The 17960-nt window shown below is 37.7% G+C and overlaps 3 protein-coding genes across 3 annotated transcripts; all 3 read left to right on the top strand.

The window, feature by feature from the left end:
* Nucleotides 1–773: 773 nt before the first annotated feature.
* Nucleotides 774–2382, top strand: LOC131784071 (glycoprotein 3-alpha-L-fucosyltransferase A-like). Its single transcript, XM_066174006.1, has one exon. The coding sequence runs from the start codon at nucleotides 774–776 to the stop codon at nucleotides 1962–1964; it is 1191 nt and encodes a 396-aa protein (XP_066030103.1). The 3' UTR covers nucleotides 1965–2382.
* Nucleotides 2383–5253: 2871 nt separating this feature from the next.
* On the top strand, nucleotides 5254–7100 carry LOC131784106 (adrenocorticotropic hormone receptor-like). The gene has a single exon (XM_059100895.2). The coding sequence runs from the start codon at nucleotides 5347–5349 to the stop codon at nucleotides 6295–6297; it is 951 nt and encodes a 316-aa protein (XP_058956878.1). The 5' UTR covers nucleotides 5254–5346; the 3' UTR covers nucleotides 6298–7100.
* A 4402-nt stretch (nucleotides 7101–11502) lies between these two features.
* Nucleotides 11503–12966, top strand: LOC131784069 (adrenocorticotropic hormone receptor-like). The gene has a single exon (XM_059100856.2). It carries the CDS (start codon nucleotides 11748–11750, stop codon nucleotides 12696–12698), a length of 951 nt encoding a protein of 316 aa, XP_058956839.2. The 5' UTR covers nucleotides 11503–11747; the 3' UTR covers nucleotides 12699–12966.
* Nucleotides 12967–17960: the final 4994 nt, after the last annotated feature.

Raw genomic sequence — 17960 nt, 5'->3', positions numbered from 1 at the left:
ACAAAAACCCGCCCAGATTTAGTTCAACTGTGCTTCGAAGAACCCAGATAAACTCTTTTTTTTTTTTTTTGCCAACTTTCCATGCACTTGCTTTCATCTCCTACTGCAACTTCAGCTAAAATGAAGACGTGGTTTCGGTCGTATGACAGCTCTTGATGGAGAGTTCTAGAGAACTCTTACTTGAGAATCGAGTCGATCAACCAGCGTCAAAGGTTAAGCGTATCCTTACTCATCAGCGATTTGGCATGGAGCCCTAAAGGCAGACATGAATCCTTTGTTATGTCCAACATGGTTCTAGGTCTAAATGGGGAGCAGGAAATGTATTTGTTTTCTGTAATTGAATAGTGCTTGTTTTTTTTTTTCCAGATTATAAGCAAATTAAAAATCTCTTTGTTAAGTGTTTACTTGTTGCTTAGATCAATAGATACATCCGTCAAATTTAAATTACCCTTGATGACAGTTCTACCACTGATTTGGAAATCGTTCTCCTTGCCCAGACTATGTGAAACTAGATTAAATTATAGAATTAAGAAATAAAAAGAAGCGAATAGTGTTCACTACCAGGTGCCAAGTTCTAAATTTTGGTATTTTGGTTGGATTTCTTTGTCGATGGTGTGATGGCCGATGGTTATAACCTGTTGCTGGTGCTGTGAACCTGCTGCTATTTTGACGTTGTCGTGTTCGCTCGAGTAAGCAGCTTTTAAGGGTACCATTTACAAAGCGTATAATCCCATTGTGTACTTGACGCTAGTTTAGTCTTTTCCGCTTCCAAGATGGGCTCTGCAAAGTTGAGACTTTTGCGAAATATGTTCTCTCGACAAAATTCAGGTCTTCAAATACTTCTCCTATTTATCGTAATTAGTTTTGTCTTCTATATCGCAGTGTTTAAAAACATGTTATTTTTACAAGAGAAGTATTTTGTAAATTTAACTGTTGCACATCGAGGCGTGAGGGAGGCTGATCAAGGAGAAGAATCCAGGAAGAAGCTGATATTGCTTTACACGTCTTTTTTTGGACAAAAGTGGGCGAATGATCCTTCCCTAGGACCCAATCGTTCGCCCTTTGAAGAGGGACACACGACTTTTATGAATTGCGAGGTTTCTAGTTGTCTGGTGACGTATAACAGGAGTAGGATATTAGAAGCGGATGCTGTTGGTTTTCACGCACGCGACATGCCTGAATTTCTTCCAAGTCGCATGTCTTCGGAACAGATATGGTTTTATTTTGTTCTGGAAAATCCGCTGCACGTGCCCATGGATGCTCATGGGTTTGCTGGTGTTTTTAACTGGACGATGTCTTACAGCCGAGACTCAGAGGTTTATACACCTTACGGAAAGTATATAGCTTTAGAGAAGCCCTCTGAAAAACATCTCACAGGTAATGAAACAGCTGGAAAGAGTAAACAAGTTGCTTGGTTGGTCAGTAACTGCCAGGCAACTGAACGATATCTCTACGTCATGGAATTGCAAAACTACATCCACGTTTCCATATATGGATTATGCGGCCGGTTACGTTGTCCTCGGAAACGTCGTTGGCCTGTCTGCAATGCGTTGCTAAAGCAACACAAGTTTTATTTGGCGTTCGAAAACGGTAACTGTCCTGATTACATGACTGAAAAATATTGGGAAAACGCGATTGACAATGATATTATACCCATCGTTATGGGGGGAGCCAATTACAAGGAACTCGCTATTCCAAATTCCTACATTGATGTTCAAGATTTTGATTCTCCCAAACATCTTGCTGACTATTTGCTTTACCTCGATGCAAATGACACCGCGTACAGCGAATACTTTGCTTGGAAGAAATTTTATAAACGTGTAGCGACGAACCGTGCTTGTGTACTGTGTAATCAACTTCACAACCAAACTCTGTACGCCTTTCCAAGGGTTTACGAAGATATGAGGACATTTTGGGACAAAAATCACTGCAAAGAACTTGACTTGGTTAAGGGGAATTCATAGCGTTTTGAGTGAACCACACCTTTTAAGACAAGGCTTCGTCATCCGATATGTAGAGGTGATGGTCAGTGCCGCTTATAGTACACAGGTTCACAATTTGGATCGATACGAGGCTCAAAACAATTTCCTTATATTTTACAGCTCATCGTTTGATAACCATGATTTTCCGTTTGCTACACCAACAATGCCATCATAAACATTCGTTTCAAATACTAGGCATTTCCCAAATGCAAGAATTTCTCATAGTAACATCACAAGCTCTTAGAAACAGCCCTAATTCATTTTCAAGTGTCCTGAACGAAACCGAATTAAAGTCACTTTAAGATCGAATATGAAGACCCATCTTTCTGCAAAGCTTGCAAAAACCTGCACTGTTGTTCATGGCCACCTGTTCTGTAATTGAAAAACTAGAATGGCTCCAAACATACAGGACAAATCAGTTGTATGATAAATTGAGAGAAAGATGACTTTTGAAGAAAATGAACGAGAAACCTTTGAGGTAAATATCCCTATGTCTCCATTTTGAGGTATTGTTGAATGATACACCCCCCCCCCCCCACCTCCGACCAGTTTTTGGAGAAAACATTGCTGGTATAGATGGGACCTTTCTTGAATAGGGGACATCATATGGCCAAGCTTGAAGATGAAAGTTAACTTCAAGTGTTGATAAATTCGAATTTACAAGCAAACATGCAATTTGCTTTCAGCTGTCTAGTGTTTAGATATGAACCAGCGAACCTGCAATTTTCTTTTAACTGTCTATGAATCTGCGAACATGCAATTTTCATTTCACTGTTTTGATATGAGTCACCAAACTGCAATTTTCTTTTAACTGTCCAGATATTAATCAGCGCGCATGCAATTTTCTTCCAACTATCCAGATATTTATTTAAATTTATATATTTATGTTTAAATCAAACACAATTTAACACACGTTTTAAGAACATCAAACGCTGAGTTGCTTGCACGTAAACGCTGATCACGGAAATAGTACCACAACTTCTTACATAACATTAATTCTCTTTATACTGTTTTCCTTACAAAAAAAGTTCAAACCTAAATGAAGTTCATTAAGGGAAAAAGCCCCTCATGGATTAAAATCACTATATCGATAAACTCAATACAACACCGCCTCGATGTTTTTTCCTTACATGTCAGTGAAGATCCGTGTGGTGAAGATATCATGATTTTAAAAATGTAGCAATTCTGATGCAAATTAACATCCATAATGTTAAACGCTTCACATATTGGGGGCACCTGCAACGCCTGTTTAAGGCGATGAACAGCGGACGAGGGTCAGTTTTTAAAACTCAAAACATGAAAATTTCAGCGAACTGAAAGTACACAGAAACTGACTATTATCTTCGTTTTTGTAAGTGACGAAGCGATTTGCTAAGAAGTCTGAAAACAAAGGGATGTTGATTTTCTGAAACCCTGATTTTACTTGAATTTTTAGCTCTATTTTGTTGTTATTCGAATCGTCTGAAGCAGCAAAGCAAACATTAGTTGGTGGTACTGGGCTTTAGTTTCCACTCGCGGCATAACTATCATAGTCATAAAACCATCGCGAACACATCCGAAGCATGAAAAAGCACCTCAGTTACTCAAGATCTAGCCGAGAATTTCATCAGCTGCAGATTACTGGAATCGAAAATAATGGCCAAAATATAAAGAATGAATATGTCCGTACGACCGCTTCGACGTATGCTTGATTTTCCTCTCCTAGATGCATTATTATACAGGTAATCATAGTCATAACAAAATTTTTGGTTATTTTCTCAGAGTATGGTCTGTTCGTATCGTATCTCGGTGTTCTTTCCACACGAAGTAAACACTCCATATAATTATGATATGATAGTTATGTCGTTAGCAGATCCAGCTTAAACAAAATAATGAAAGACGTATCAACCAGGATTAAAACATCAGTTGATCACTTCCTGCCGAAAACAAAAACAATGTTATTTCATTTCAAAATGTCCTCAGTATTCAAAAATTGTTATGATATACACGTAGTGCATATGCATGAAGCTCAGTTCTAAATCGAAGCCGGCACAACGGAGTCGTGGCTACTATAGTTATCCCCACTTTGGAAGAAGGTTTTGAATAGCATAGAAGGCAGGAAAAAAGAACCTTTTCGTACTTATTTCCTCTTATTTTGAACAGTCAGAAGCAGAAAGTTATTGGCATAAAAATTAAAATTTCCTGCTATAGTTTCGATCTTCATGAAACATTCAAGTGACAAGGAAGGGAGAAAGGTATAACTGGCAAACAAAAACCTCTCACAAGTTGTGTCGAAAATTATATTTATTTTCCTCCTTCCATCGTTGATTATATAGTAGGCGTGTGTTGTAAAAGTTTCTTTTCAAGCTAGAGTTGTAAATTCGATTCCCGGGTTGATACACGCGCATGCGATAAACACCAAACCAAATAGGATCTTTTCTTTCTTTATTCCTTTTCCTATTCCTTGGGGCGTTATTATATCGAAGCGGTCAACTAAAATTATTACGTGAAGAAATCACCTAAGTATTGTGATCAAAGCTTAAGAATAATCTCGGTTTTGGAAACGAGCACGTGGCAATTAAAGGAACCAAAGGAAAGGTAAAAACGAGCGATAAATTTTACTTTGAGTAACGACTACGAGCTAGATAACATAATCACAAAACAAGTCATTGCCTACCAACGTTCGCGGGTCTTGATTACTTTATCGAGAATTACAGTCTAACTTGTCTTCTATTCAAAACGATCTTGATCACACGGGGTCTTATCTTCAACTGAAACGCTTTCAATAATTTTCTGTCTAAAAGAACTAATCACGGGGGCTTCAAACTAACCAAAAAAATATTTCGCAGCTTTTCTCGGATGCGGTAACACTTAGCTTCAACGGAAGCAGTTACATGTGTTTGGTTAATATTTCCACTTTTTCAGCAATTTTAGCTCGGTCAATGAAAATAATAAAGGTTATGTATCGGATAATTTAAATGCTAATGAACGCCTGCTGTAAACTTTAGATTCTGCACAATTGTTTGCTATTGGAGATCAATTCTGAGTGATTTTGTGATGACGCAAAATGAGGACACAAATCCGGAGATAATCTTACATTTAGAAAATAAAGGACGATTTGAAGGAGATTTTCGCAGTTTACAGCCAAGAAAGTTAATATTATGGAATGTTGTGTCTTTTTTTTGAGAGTTAACCTCACCATCCTCTAAAAAAGCTTTATTAAAAAACATTGACAAAGATGAGCGAATGTTAAGAAATACTAGCCAGCTTCAAAACAATTTGCCTCTCATGTGACCAGGTGATTCATTAGTCATCCTCAGCCATATTAATCATCAAATCAAGAGTTTCTACATAAAAGCTCGAGCAGTGTCCATTGGTGTTAATCATGACCGAGACTGCTGAATCAAATCACGATGAACACGGACATTTTGAAGGAATTCCAACAGCATCAGTCGCGCTTTTGGCAGGAATTTGTAGTGCTTTGCTTGGCTTCGTTTCATTCGCAACAAACAGTGTTCTTCTATGGACTCTTTTCAAAGATCCGTACATGTATTTCCGAGTGCGCCCCACAACGTTTCTCGTAGCAAGCCTCGCGTTAAGTGATTTACTTGGAGGAAGTTTCGTGCAACCTTTGTACTCAACGTACATGCTTTGCCATCCGTGTCGAGTAAATTTACCAAGCCTACACAATATTTCTACCGTTTCTTCTCATATTAGCACCAAAATATCAATTTCAACGGTCGTGGCGTTATCAGTGGATAGATTTCTGGCTATAAAGTTTATTTGGAAGTATAGGGCGCTTATAACAGTGCGAAAGGTCGTCATATGTAACATTTTGATATGGCTCCTTTGTGGGCTGTTTGAAGCATGGCACTCAATAAGTACATCAGAAGAAATATTCCACACAGTGGATCTTCATCTTCAGTCTACGGCTCCACTGACAATACTTTGCGCTGTCAACGCAGCGACTTACATTGAATTCCGCCGATATTCAAGAAACGTCACGTTCCTGCAACAAGACAATGGAGGAAGATCGCGCGTTTCTGCTCGGAACATCGGTCTGGAAAAAAAGATCGTTTTGACAATCATCCTGATCACAATCGTGCTGTTTATATCAATTATGCCCCACCTAATTGTTACTAACTTGAAGGAGCAGTGTCCCGAAGAACAAAGCAATGTGTGCGATGGGCTAGCTTTTGAAATAACAAGAGCTCTATCAATTTCGATGTTGTGCGTTAGCTGTGCTTTAAATCCGTTTCTATACGCGTGGAGAATACCGCAGTATCGACAAGCGCTAAGAGCTGTTTGCCGCACAACTTTCAGCAGGTCTGCTTGAGGGAACCGAACCACGTGTATTAGTTAAGGTTTATCAGCCTTTCCTACTGCTTTAGGCTCTGGAAGTTTAATCGAACAGAACACTCCTGCAGGGGATCAAATTCAACCAAAGCAAGAGCGACTGAAATTGCCAAGACTTGGGCACGAGATCAAAATGCTCTTAGTGGAGCGCAATTAATTTTGCTGTTTTATGGAGCGTGTAAAAGGAGATATCAATATCTTTGTTCAATCCTCCTCGATCTTTGTAATTCAGAATTTTGTATTTTTTTTCAAAAGGTTAAAAGGCTATAGAGTGTGTGAAAATATCAAAGCTTGTCTCAAAAGCACAGACGTAATTTTTTAAGCTCGAGTGTAAAATGTCTCAGAGAGGAATTTCAAAGCTTAGCGGCAAAAAGAAAAAACACCTTTTAAGTATTTGCATTTTTCATTATTTTTTAGGATGACGCTGAATGAAAACTTTGTAAATTGAATGCGATTGAAGGTAAACAGCGGAAATGGAGCTTTATTTCTCAGATTTTAACAAATCCGTGAACAGTGAATGTTCATTCCGGGTAGTAAAGACTGTTGATCACACGAAAAAAGTCTTAGAAATGTGATACGGCCAAATTTCTTGGCTTTCTGATGTGAAATCCGAATGATGTAAAAAAACTGTTCAATTTTTTTTTCAGTCAGTTACTCCACCCAACATTGCATCGAGAAAATTTTATTTAAGTGCCAGAAAATTCAGTGATCAGCGTGAGACGAGTTGATCAAAAATTTTTAATGGGTTGTCTTTCGTGCGCAAATGACGATGTCTGGTGGATTTCCTAAAGAGTAAATATACATCCATTGTAAAAGTACAAAGCAAGGATGACAGGTGCTCTATATATCCGCCTTCAAATGTGAAAAACTATGGCTTAATTAAACTGTTGTCAGATTCTATCAACAACTTCGTATGGGTTAAAACACGCTTTGAAAATTTGTTTATACACGGAACCAGACAGCGAGATCATATTTATCACTATTTAGGTTAACATTTTCGCTCTTTCCAATGAGCGGCAATCGGACATATTTCACTTCCCGGCGGCGAAAAAATGACACAAATAGCGATTTTATACGCCGATCGCGGCAACCAGCGGAAATCGCCGGGTGTGCCCGGTGCGGCGACTGCGATTTTCTCCGATCGCAGCGAACAGCGTATAAGATTGCCAATATCTGGCATGTCACCTATTAATGATGTTGCATTTCGGTTCGAAGTTGCGGTGTCTACCACTTAGCGTACTCTGCGCCCTCGACACGAGACCGAGATTAACAAAGTTGGATCGTTTAGAGTGGCGCTAGCCTGCAGTGCGGGCGTCTTATCAGGACGAGTTAACATTAACAAGCTCGTGATCATCTGTATTCTATATTCCGCCGCCGTGTTTGATTTGGAGCTAGAGTCGTCTCTCACTCTTAGTACAAATTTCTTTCTTTTCCCAGCCTTCCGCTGCCATAAAAATTAAAGATGGCAGCTATAATTATTCCCAAGATAATACTGAGCACTTGCCTACTAAAATAATGCCTGCTCTGTAGAGTACAAGAGTGGCGCCGTCGGAAAAAAGAGGCGCTTAAATCAAAGGATTGACAAGCTGTCAGATGTTTTCCCCTAGTTTTTAGTAATTTGGAGATTTTTTTTCGAATTAATTGAGAAGTACAATCACGGGTTAAAATGAAAACGATGAATACAAGTCAAACCGTGTTTTTCTGGGTGTTAATGATTTCCTTTAGCTTTCATTTTCCAAAACAAGTTTGTTAGCAGGTATTAGCAGTTGGAGAAATGGGAAACTCTCGATTTTCGAAAATCAAAAAGGCACTGTTTATATCTTTCGAGCTATTGTGTTCATCTCGCAAAGAAGGTTGCTAAAAAATGATTTCGTTTCGACAAGAACCTTGTAGGACTTTTAGATACTCATGGCTGGATGAGGAACATCGGACGAGGATCAGTTTTTAGTACTGAAAACACGAAGAGTTCAACGAACTGAAAGTACAAAGAAACTGATTATTATCTTCGTTTTTGCAAGTGACGAAGCGATTTGGTAAGAAGTCTGAAAACAAAGGGATGTTAATTTCTGAAAGCCTCATTTTACATGAATTTTGAACTCTCTATTCAACGGCATCGAGAACACATCCGAGGCATGATGCAAGATCTAGCCGAGAATTTCATCAGCTGCAGATTACTGGAATTGAAAATAATGGCCAAAATATAAGGAATGAATATTTCCGAACGACTGCTTTGACGTACGCTAAATTTTTCTTCTCCCAGAAGCATTATTATACAGGTAATCATAGTCATAATAAAACTTTCGGTTATTTTCTTAGAATATAGTTGGTTCGTATCGTGTCTCGGTGTTCTTTCCACATAAAGCAAACACCCCTTATAATTATGATATGATCATTATGTCGGTAACAGATCCAGCTTTAACCATGTTAGTTATGTCGAAAGTTATATTTATTTTCCTCCTTCCAACGTTGATTAAATAGTATTCATATGTTTGGTTAATATTTCCAATTATTCGGCAATTTTAGCTCAGTCAATGAAAACAATAAAGATTTTATATCGAATATTTTAAATGCTCTTGAACGCCTGCTGTAAGCTTTAGATTTTGCTCAATTTTTTGCTTTTGGAGATCAATTCTGAAAGATTTTGTGATGACGCAAAATGAGGACACAAATCCGGAGATAATCTTTCATTTAGCAAATAAAGGACAAGAATGAAGTGCGAGAGAAAACGATTTGAAGGAGATTTTCGCAGTTTACAGCCAAGAAAGTTGATATTATGGAAGGACTCTCACAAAGTAAAAAACACAAAGTTGAAGATATTGTTAACAATCGGCAAAACAAGAGATTAACGTTTCCTGGAAAGATTACAATTATAGAGACGTTGGCTGCATCCCAATTGGTCTACATTTTGTACTCATTACTTACATGTTTCAAATCGTTAAAAGAAATAAATGATTTGCTTTTCAAATTTCTCTGGCATGGAAAAAGGGACAAAATCAAACGATGTTTCTTGGACATCATGGCATTTAATAAGTCTTTAAAGATCGCGTGGATAGTAAAGTATATTTCTGATGATTGTAAATCTAAATGGAAAAATTTGGGGGATTTCTTTCTTTCAAAATGGAGAGGAAAATTAGTTTTTCTTGGGAACTTGAGAAAAAAAAACGCTATCAAACATGATATCAAGGAGGACTTCCTCCGAGAACTTATCGAAATCTGGGTGGACTTTAATTTTAGAGACTCTTTCCTCTCCAAACACAACTTTTGTAGTAGTAGTAGTTGTATAATATGGAATAACTCATTAGTCAGAATTGCTAATAGGCCTTTTTTTTTACATGCACTGAGCAGAAACTGGTGTACAAAATATCAAAGATCTTGTTAACGATGGTTTTTAAGGTCATAACCTATGGAGAGTTTAGAGAGAAATATTGCTTATCTGCCTCTTTCCTTGAATTTCATGGAGTGACCGCGGCCATAAGGAGCGCTATGAAGTCTTTGAAATTGAAAACGCCAGGTGGAAAGGATCAGGGGTTTTCGGTGCAAAAACTGATTGCAGCAACCAAGCCGACTGAATTAGCGTATAAAATTTTAATACCAAAAAATTATACTAGCCCCCAAAAGATTCAAGAAAAATGGGTAAGGGAATGTGACCTTGAAGTGGTGGAGGATTTGAGCTGGAAGTCGATTTATTTACTACCAAGGTTGTGTACGCTCAGTATTAAGATAACGAACTTCCAGTTCAAATTTCTCCACAGAAGTAAAGTAATGAATTCCTTTCTACCTAAAATAGGAATTTCGGAGACTGCTCTCTGTGCATCCATCTTTTCTGTGAATGCTCGGTAACGAAAACCTTTTGGGGAAGGGTTCATTGTTTTTTCGTTTCAATTCATATGATACCAGCCTCACACGTTTTGGATATCTATGAATGTTTAGGTTTTAGAGGAGAGAAAAAGGATATTTTAGTAAGCCATTGTTTGCTCCTCGCAAGGTATTATCTTTATTGCTGTAAATTTAAGAACATATCTCCATCTATCAGAGAATATGTGCAACTGAAATTGAAAAACAAATATCTATCGTGACTGATTCACAGAACAAATTTCAACAGAAGTGGGACAAAATACTTCATGCACTAGAATTGCTATATAGTTTGCGGGCGGGCTCCAAATATGAGCCTGCTTGAAGGATATATCTTACTCACCTTATGCTGATCGTAAGCCTCAATTTTTAGCTAAACGCTGTACTTTTGGGTTTTTTTTTTCAAGCTCTTACTCCTATCTATCCCAACCACAATTTAGCCTTTTTGTCTTTCGTAACTGTTAATTTTTTGTCAATAAGTTTCTCTTTTTTTTGTGCGTAAATGATGTGCCTGTAAATATGTGTGCATTATCACATTGTACGTAGTGTAAGTAGAACAATGTAAGTAGTATAAATATTAATTGTATCTTAAGAATACTGTAAGTAGGTAGTGTAACGCAATGTACGTAGAGAGTCCCGTGAAAGGAACGGGACCATGTAGAAGTCGGCAGTTTTTTTTAATGTTGTGTCTTTTTTCGAGAGTTAACCTCACATAGATAAGGGAATGTTTCATAGATTTTAAAAAGGGTATGTCAGATGAATTGGCTTTTTTGGGTCAGCCTGTAAAACACACCAGCGTAGAAAGAACCATATCGTAGTCTCGTACCGAAATCTGTTTTTAGGTTAAGTTTGAGGAGAGTAGTTATTAAAACTTCTGTGGTGCGCTCGATTACGTAACTTTTGCGATCCTTTTAATCCAAGATTACAATTAACATAATTGTTTTAAGCTCTGCCCTAGGATGAATATTGTAGTGTTCATTTTCCTTTTACTATCTCGGCTGTTTTCATTTTTTCCGTTGGCAAATTTTTTAATAGGCATCAGCTTCGCAACGGACACTCAATAGGACAAGGGAGCTTTAGTGATTACATCCCTTAAGTAAAGCAATCCGAATTTAAATGAGTTTCTTTTTCAAGTAATTCAGGCAAGTTTTTCAATGACTGTCCATTCTTATCCTGGGAACAGAATTTTGTCCAAATATTTAATGCAAACGATGTCATATTCATTAGAAGGATGTCAAGACCGACCATTGTTGTAACAGAACGATCGTCAATTCGTGTAATTACCAAGTAACTAACGTACATTGGTCACAATAAGAACAAGAGAGAAGGATTTTCAGCCCTATTTCACCGGATGTAGGAAATATTGCATCGGTAAAACTGTTCTTGGTGTTGCGCGATCAAATTAGATATCCAAGTTTGGCTTTCAGGAAAGGTGTCGCAAGTTAAGAAATACTAGCCAGCTTCGAAACAATTTGCCTCTCATGTGACCGGGCGATTCATTAGTCATCCTCAGCCATATTAATCATCAAATCAAGAGTTTCTACATAAAAGCTTGAGCAGTGTCCGTTGGTGTTAATCATGAACGAGACTGCTGAATCACATCACGATGAACACGGACATTTTGAAGGAATTCCAGCAGCATCAGTCACACTTTTGGCAGGAATTTGTAGCGCTTTGCTTGGCTTCGTTTCATTCGCAACAAACAGTGTTCTTCTATGGACTCTTTTCAAAGATCCGTACATGTATTTCCGAGTGCGCCCTACAACTTTCCTCGTGGTAAGCCTCTCGTTAAGTGATTTACTTGGAGGGAGTTTCGCGCAACCTTTGTACTCAACATACATGCTTTGCCTTCCATATAAAGTTAATTTACCAAGCCTACACAAGATTTCAACTGTTTCTTCTCATATTAGCACCAAAATATCAATTTCAACGGTCGTGGCGTTATCAGTAGATAGATTTCTGGCTATAAAGCTTATCTGGAAGTATAGGACGCTTATAACATTGCGAAAGGTCGTCATATGTAACATTTTGATATGGCTCTTTTGTGGGCTGTTTGAAGCATTGCACTCAATAAGTACATCAAAGGAAATATTCCACACAGTGGATCTTCATATTCAGTCTACGGCTCCACTGACAATACTTTGCGCTGTCAACGCAGCGACTTACATTGAATTCCGCCGATATTCAAGAAACGTCACGTTTCTGCAACAAGACAATGGAGGAAGATCGCACGTTTTTGCTCGGAACATCCGTGTGGAAAAAAAGATCGTTTTGACAATTATTCTGATCACAATCGTGTTGTTTATATCAATTATGCCCTATCTAATTGTTACTAACTTGGAGGAGTGGTGTCCCAAGGAACAAAGCAATGTGTGTGATGGGCCAGCTTTTGAAATATCCAGAGCTCTATCAATGTCGATGTTGTGCGTAAGCTGCGCTGTAAATCCGTTTCTATACGCGTGGAGAATACCGCAGTATCGACAAGCGCTAAGAGCTGTTTGCCGCACAACTTTCAGCAGGTTTGCTTGAGGGAACCGAACTACGTGTATTAGTAAAGGTTTATCAGCCTTTCCTACTACTGTAGACTCTGGAAGTTAATCGAACAGAACACTCCTGCAGGGGATCAAATTCAACCAAAGCAAGAGTGACTGAAATCGCCAAGACTTAGGCACGAGACCAAAATGCTCTTAATGGAGCGCAATTAATTTTTCTGTTTATGGAGCGTGTAAAAGGAGATATCAATATCTTTGTTCAATCCTCCTCGATCTTTGTAATTCAGAATTTTTTATCTTTTTTTTTCAAAGGGTTAACAGGCTATAAAGTGTGTGAAAATATTAAAACTTGTCTCAAAAGCACAAGTCGTAATTTTTAAAGCTCGCTTGTAAAATGTCTTAAAGAGGAAATTCAAAGCTTAACGACAAAAAAGAAAAAACACCTTTTAAGTATTTGCATTTTTCATTATTTTTTGGGATGACGCTGAATGAAAACTTTGTAAATTGAATGCGATTGAAGATAAACAGCGGAAATGGAGCTTTATTTCTCAAATTTTAACGAATCTGTGAACAATGAATGTTGATTCTGGGTTGTGAAGACTGTTGATCACACGAAAAAAGTCTTAGAAATGTGATACGGCCAAATTTCTTGGCTTTCTGATGTGAAATCCGAATGATGTAAAAAAACTGTTCAATATTTTTTTTTCAGTCAGTTACTCCACCCAACATTGCATCGAGAAAATTTTATTTAGGTGCCATAAAATTCAGTGATCAGCGTGAGACGAGTTGATCAAAAATTTTTAATGGGTTGTCTTTCGTGCGCAAATGACGATGTCTGGTGGATTTCCTAAAGAGTAAATATACATCCATTGTAAAAGTACAAAGCAAGGATGACAGGTGCTCTATATATCCGCTTTCAAATGTGAAAAACTATGGCTTAATTAAACTGTTGTCAGATTCTATCAACAACTTCGTATGGGTTAAATCACGCTTTGAAAATTTGTTTATACACGGAACCAGACAGCGAGATCATATTTATCACTATTTAGGTTAACATTTTCGCTCTTTCCACTGAGCGGCAATCGGACATATTTCACTTCCCGGCGGCAAAAAAATTACACAACTACCGATTTTATACTCCGATCGGGGCGACCGGCGGAAATCGCCGGGTGTGCCCGGTGCGGCGACTGCGATTTTCGCCGATCGCAGCGATCAGCGTATAAAATTGCCAATATCTATGGCATGTCACCTAATAATGATGTTTGGTTAACAAAGTTGGATCGTTCAGAGTGGCGCTAGCCTGCAGTGCGGCAATCGGACATATTTCACTTCCCGACGGCGAAAAAATGACACACTTAGCGATTTTATACGCTGATCGTGGGGCTCTCTATAAAATAAAATGAGGAATCTTTAAAAGCGGGAATCTTCAAAACGGGGAATCTTTAAATGCGGGAATCTTTAAAATGGGGAATCTTAAAAAACACTTGCCGATTTCTCAGCGAAGGACAAGAATTTTGTGGAAAATACTATGCTTATGATCGTCCAACTGTAGTAAAAGTCGCTTTCATGTTATGGTGATCATGCCATATCAGGCAGTAAAGCAGCCAAGAAATGTTTTGAAAACTTTTTGGAAACGTAAACGAGTATAAAGTTTCGAAATTTGAAGCCTGCTACAAGGAGTATTTTTGTTTACAGTATTCAGCTTTCTACGCATTTGTTCAAGCGTGAAACATGCAAGTTTGTGTACGTACAGTCACATTACCGTGTTTATGTTTCTGCACGTACATATTACCTTTAATCAAGATTTATTTTCCGCCAAATCCTGTTTAATGTCGTTTGTAGAGCTTTCTCACACGTTCAAATTAAAGTCGGTGCTTAACAGCAGCGCGACAGTTTGTCTAGACAAAGCTGTATATTTCACGCTTGAACAAACAGAAAAATTGAGCCATTCATTACGCTTTGTTAGGAAAGGAATTGCCGCAACAGAACATGTTGATCAAAACAAAGAATCTGATGCTGAAATTTATTAGTGACAGCCGGAAACGGGGAAAAATGAGCCTTGACAAAAGCCTACAAATTCACGCTGAAACTGAAAAATTATTTTAAACCCTGAATAATACCATTCTCTCATTCCCCATTCTCCTATTCCCTGTTCTTAATTTTAAAGATAGCCCTGATTTAGGGCTGTCCACAAGTTGCTCCAATTTTCTCAAAAAGTTGCTCCAAAGTTGCTCCAAAGTTGCTCCAAAGTTGCTCCAAAGTTGCTCCAAAACTCTAAAAGTTGCTCAAAAGTTGCCCCAAAATCTAAAAGTTGCTTTCAGTTTTTTAGTGTAAGAGATTGATTAACAACTTAAATAAAGATTAAATGAATAGATTTCACTTTGCATAGATATTATATACATAATTATATCATACTGACTCATCAATATTGTAAGACTGAGTCTCTCTCAACCCAAGTCATAAAAATCTGATTCTCTGTATTGGCTTTCTATTACGATAACCACGTGATTGTATTCGAACAAAACAAACTCTGCTAATATGCTTATTAAATATAAAAAGTTTCTCTGGCATACACGAGTGTATGTGGTATAAAACCATAGTCTTTCAATATTTACATCTTTGCAGATGTAGTACAGAGCGCTGTCCCTGTTGGTCAATGTTTTGCACCACCAGCTAGTCCTCTACAGACATATAGTTCAAGATTTCATGTTCGCTTATCGTCATTGTAACGTAACATGACCGATGTTTCCACTGTTTCCTCTAATGCTGCCTCTTGCTGCTTGCTAAATGCATTTTGCAGCAGGCTAAACACTCGTTCAGCTGATGCTGAACTAGGCTACACCAACAAGATCTTTTTGACTGCAGCAGAAACACATTAGAAACCAATCAGATTTACACAAAGAAGGTTCTGATTGATACATGCAGTAGCTGACAAAAATAAACAAAAGCTTGGATACTTTTATGTATATTGATAAACACGAAAAAATTGCATTCCTGAATAAGAATTCAGCTGAAGGACAAATTTTGATGGCACACACTTCATTCAGTCAATACTGTCAAATTTATCTGCCATCAGTTTGTTGATTTCCTGTAAATGTGTATCTTTCATGTGTAAGTTATGATTAATTAATAACATGATTTCTCATGTGATAAGCACCTGTAAATTTTTCAAATACTTTAAACTGCACACACACTATGAGCTCAACATTTTTTGTTTGTGAAAAATTTACTTCTGCTTATTTAGAATACCAAAGTACACTTTAATTAACTTAGCTTAGACTTTGTTGAGTTTTTATGAAGACAGTTAAATGGAACTGACATTTGTCACGTTTATAGTTAAAAGTTAGAGCTACTTGACGTGGATTAGATAACCATCAGGTATCCTCGGAGACCCAGGGTTCTAATCACATCTGTAGACCCCTTAAAAGCACAGTCTTAACAGATCAGTTCCAAACTGTCACGGTCATTCTGAATTTTGATTGGTACCAGAAGTTCAATCTTGTTCTGGCAAATGAGAGAGAAGCAGGTCTCACAAGTCCTCTTGTGTGCTCTCACACAAAGTGATACATGAAATTCAGTTGCTTACCATGTTTGTTTTGGACCTTTTTGTACGGTAGATTAGCACTTTACATGATGATGTGAAGTCGACCATTTGCATGATGATGTCAAGTTCACCCATTCATTTCTCCACATAACTTGAATTTGGTAGACTCACTGGCATGAAATTACAATTTCAATAATAGGAAAACTTGAAAGCTTCTGGTAGTTTAAATCATATGATAACATCATGAACTTGCCTGTACATTGAACTCTGCTGTGTTTAAGTTATGTCTCTGATAACTGTTCCTGAAATCTATTATGGTGACGCTCTATCTCTATTGAACTTTCTGTTAAATAAAACTTCCAGGTCAAATTGTAAATCTTATTGGGTTAAAAATTATTAGCAACGTTAATGTAATGTTACTTCAGAGTACTTAACTCAACATATGATTCATTAAAGTATTGCTTGTGCTCTGATCTTATAATGCACCTATCTTTTTTCCCTAGACTCTTCCATTTGCAACCTCATATCTACCTACCTGAGCTAAATTTTTCTGTGTTCTTTATTGAAAATACAGTCCCACAAAACCTAAATACAATAATCATAGTAAACGTTTTTCTCTCAACCAACTGAAAGTTGAACTTTATGCCCTAATGGACAAAAGAAACCTACGCTCAGCATTGTGTTACTTTACATGTATGTATTTTCCAAAATTAGTCATGCATTCAAACCACATCAAGCTCCCAATGGCTTCGTAAGCCACACATGTACGCATTGCGGACCTATTTTTCCCGCTTCGCTGTTGCCATTTTGTTTGTTTACATTGGTGCGCGCAATTTTTATACTTCACCCGATGAAACCTGGGATCAAGGCTGAAGTGCCACATTGTCGCGATCGGCGAAAAAAATGGTTTCCTGGAAAAACTGGATCAAGGATCACCGGATCAAGGATCAAGGATCAGTTCAAAAGAATCAAATAAATTAAATAAATCATGTTTGATTGCTCATCTACGTGACTCAGTCAATTCTCAAGCGAAAATCAGAGAAAATAAGCGAAATCGGCACAAATATAATAGATATAATAAACATAAATATACTAAATACTGAAAAAGCCATACCAAATTGGAAGTGAAAGTGCCAATTTTCGCCTACCGACTATTAAGACAGCTATTTAAGACTGACAGCTACAGAGCGGGTTTACTTGTGCATACGCTATATTCACATGAAATTTCCAAATTATCCCGAGTGTCGGTATGTGATTACGTATCTGACTTCCTGTGCAATTTCAAAACACGAAGCCGTTTTTGGCAACTGCCGGAGTGAACAGCAAATTTTCAGCCGCTTTTACTTCATCTCTTCAAATTTTCACTGACGTCATATCCTTAAAGGAAAAGCAGATGGAATGCATCTGAAGAATCACTTACTTAGAAGAAGACGTTTTCGATGTTTTTCCAACGGGCTTAGACAAGAGACATGATTCGGAAAGTGATAAAATTGTATTGCCCCACTGAGTTGTTGTTGTGAGTCCCCTGCAGTATACACGGAAGCAACAAGTCGAAAATCTCCAGAACACTCACTGGAGAATTGAATTAGTTTTTTAGTCTTACGTGAATTTTTTTTAAAGAAAGTACCTGACGACTAACGAGGAGGAATTGTTTTTTCTTTTTTTTGTCACCAGTGAGCACAGCAGGCAGAAAATTTGGTCCCATACTTTTGATCACTTCCGACAAAATAAAGGACCTTAAGGTTTACCGATTCT

The sequence above is a fragment of the Pocillopora verrucosa genome, chromosome 1 (assembly GCF_036669915.1).
Source record: "Pocillopora verrucosa isolate sample1 chromosome 1, ASM3666991v2, whole genome shotgun sequence".
Lineage (NCBI taxonomy): Eukaryota > Metazoa > Cnidaria > Anthozoa > Scleractinia > Pocilloporidae > Pocillopora > Pocillopora verrucosa.
Note: the sequence above shows the minus strand (reverse complement) of the source record. Positions and strands in the feature narration are given on the sequence as shown.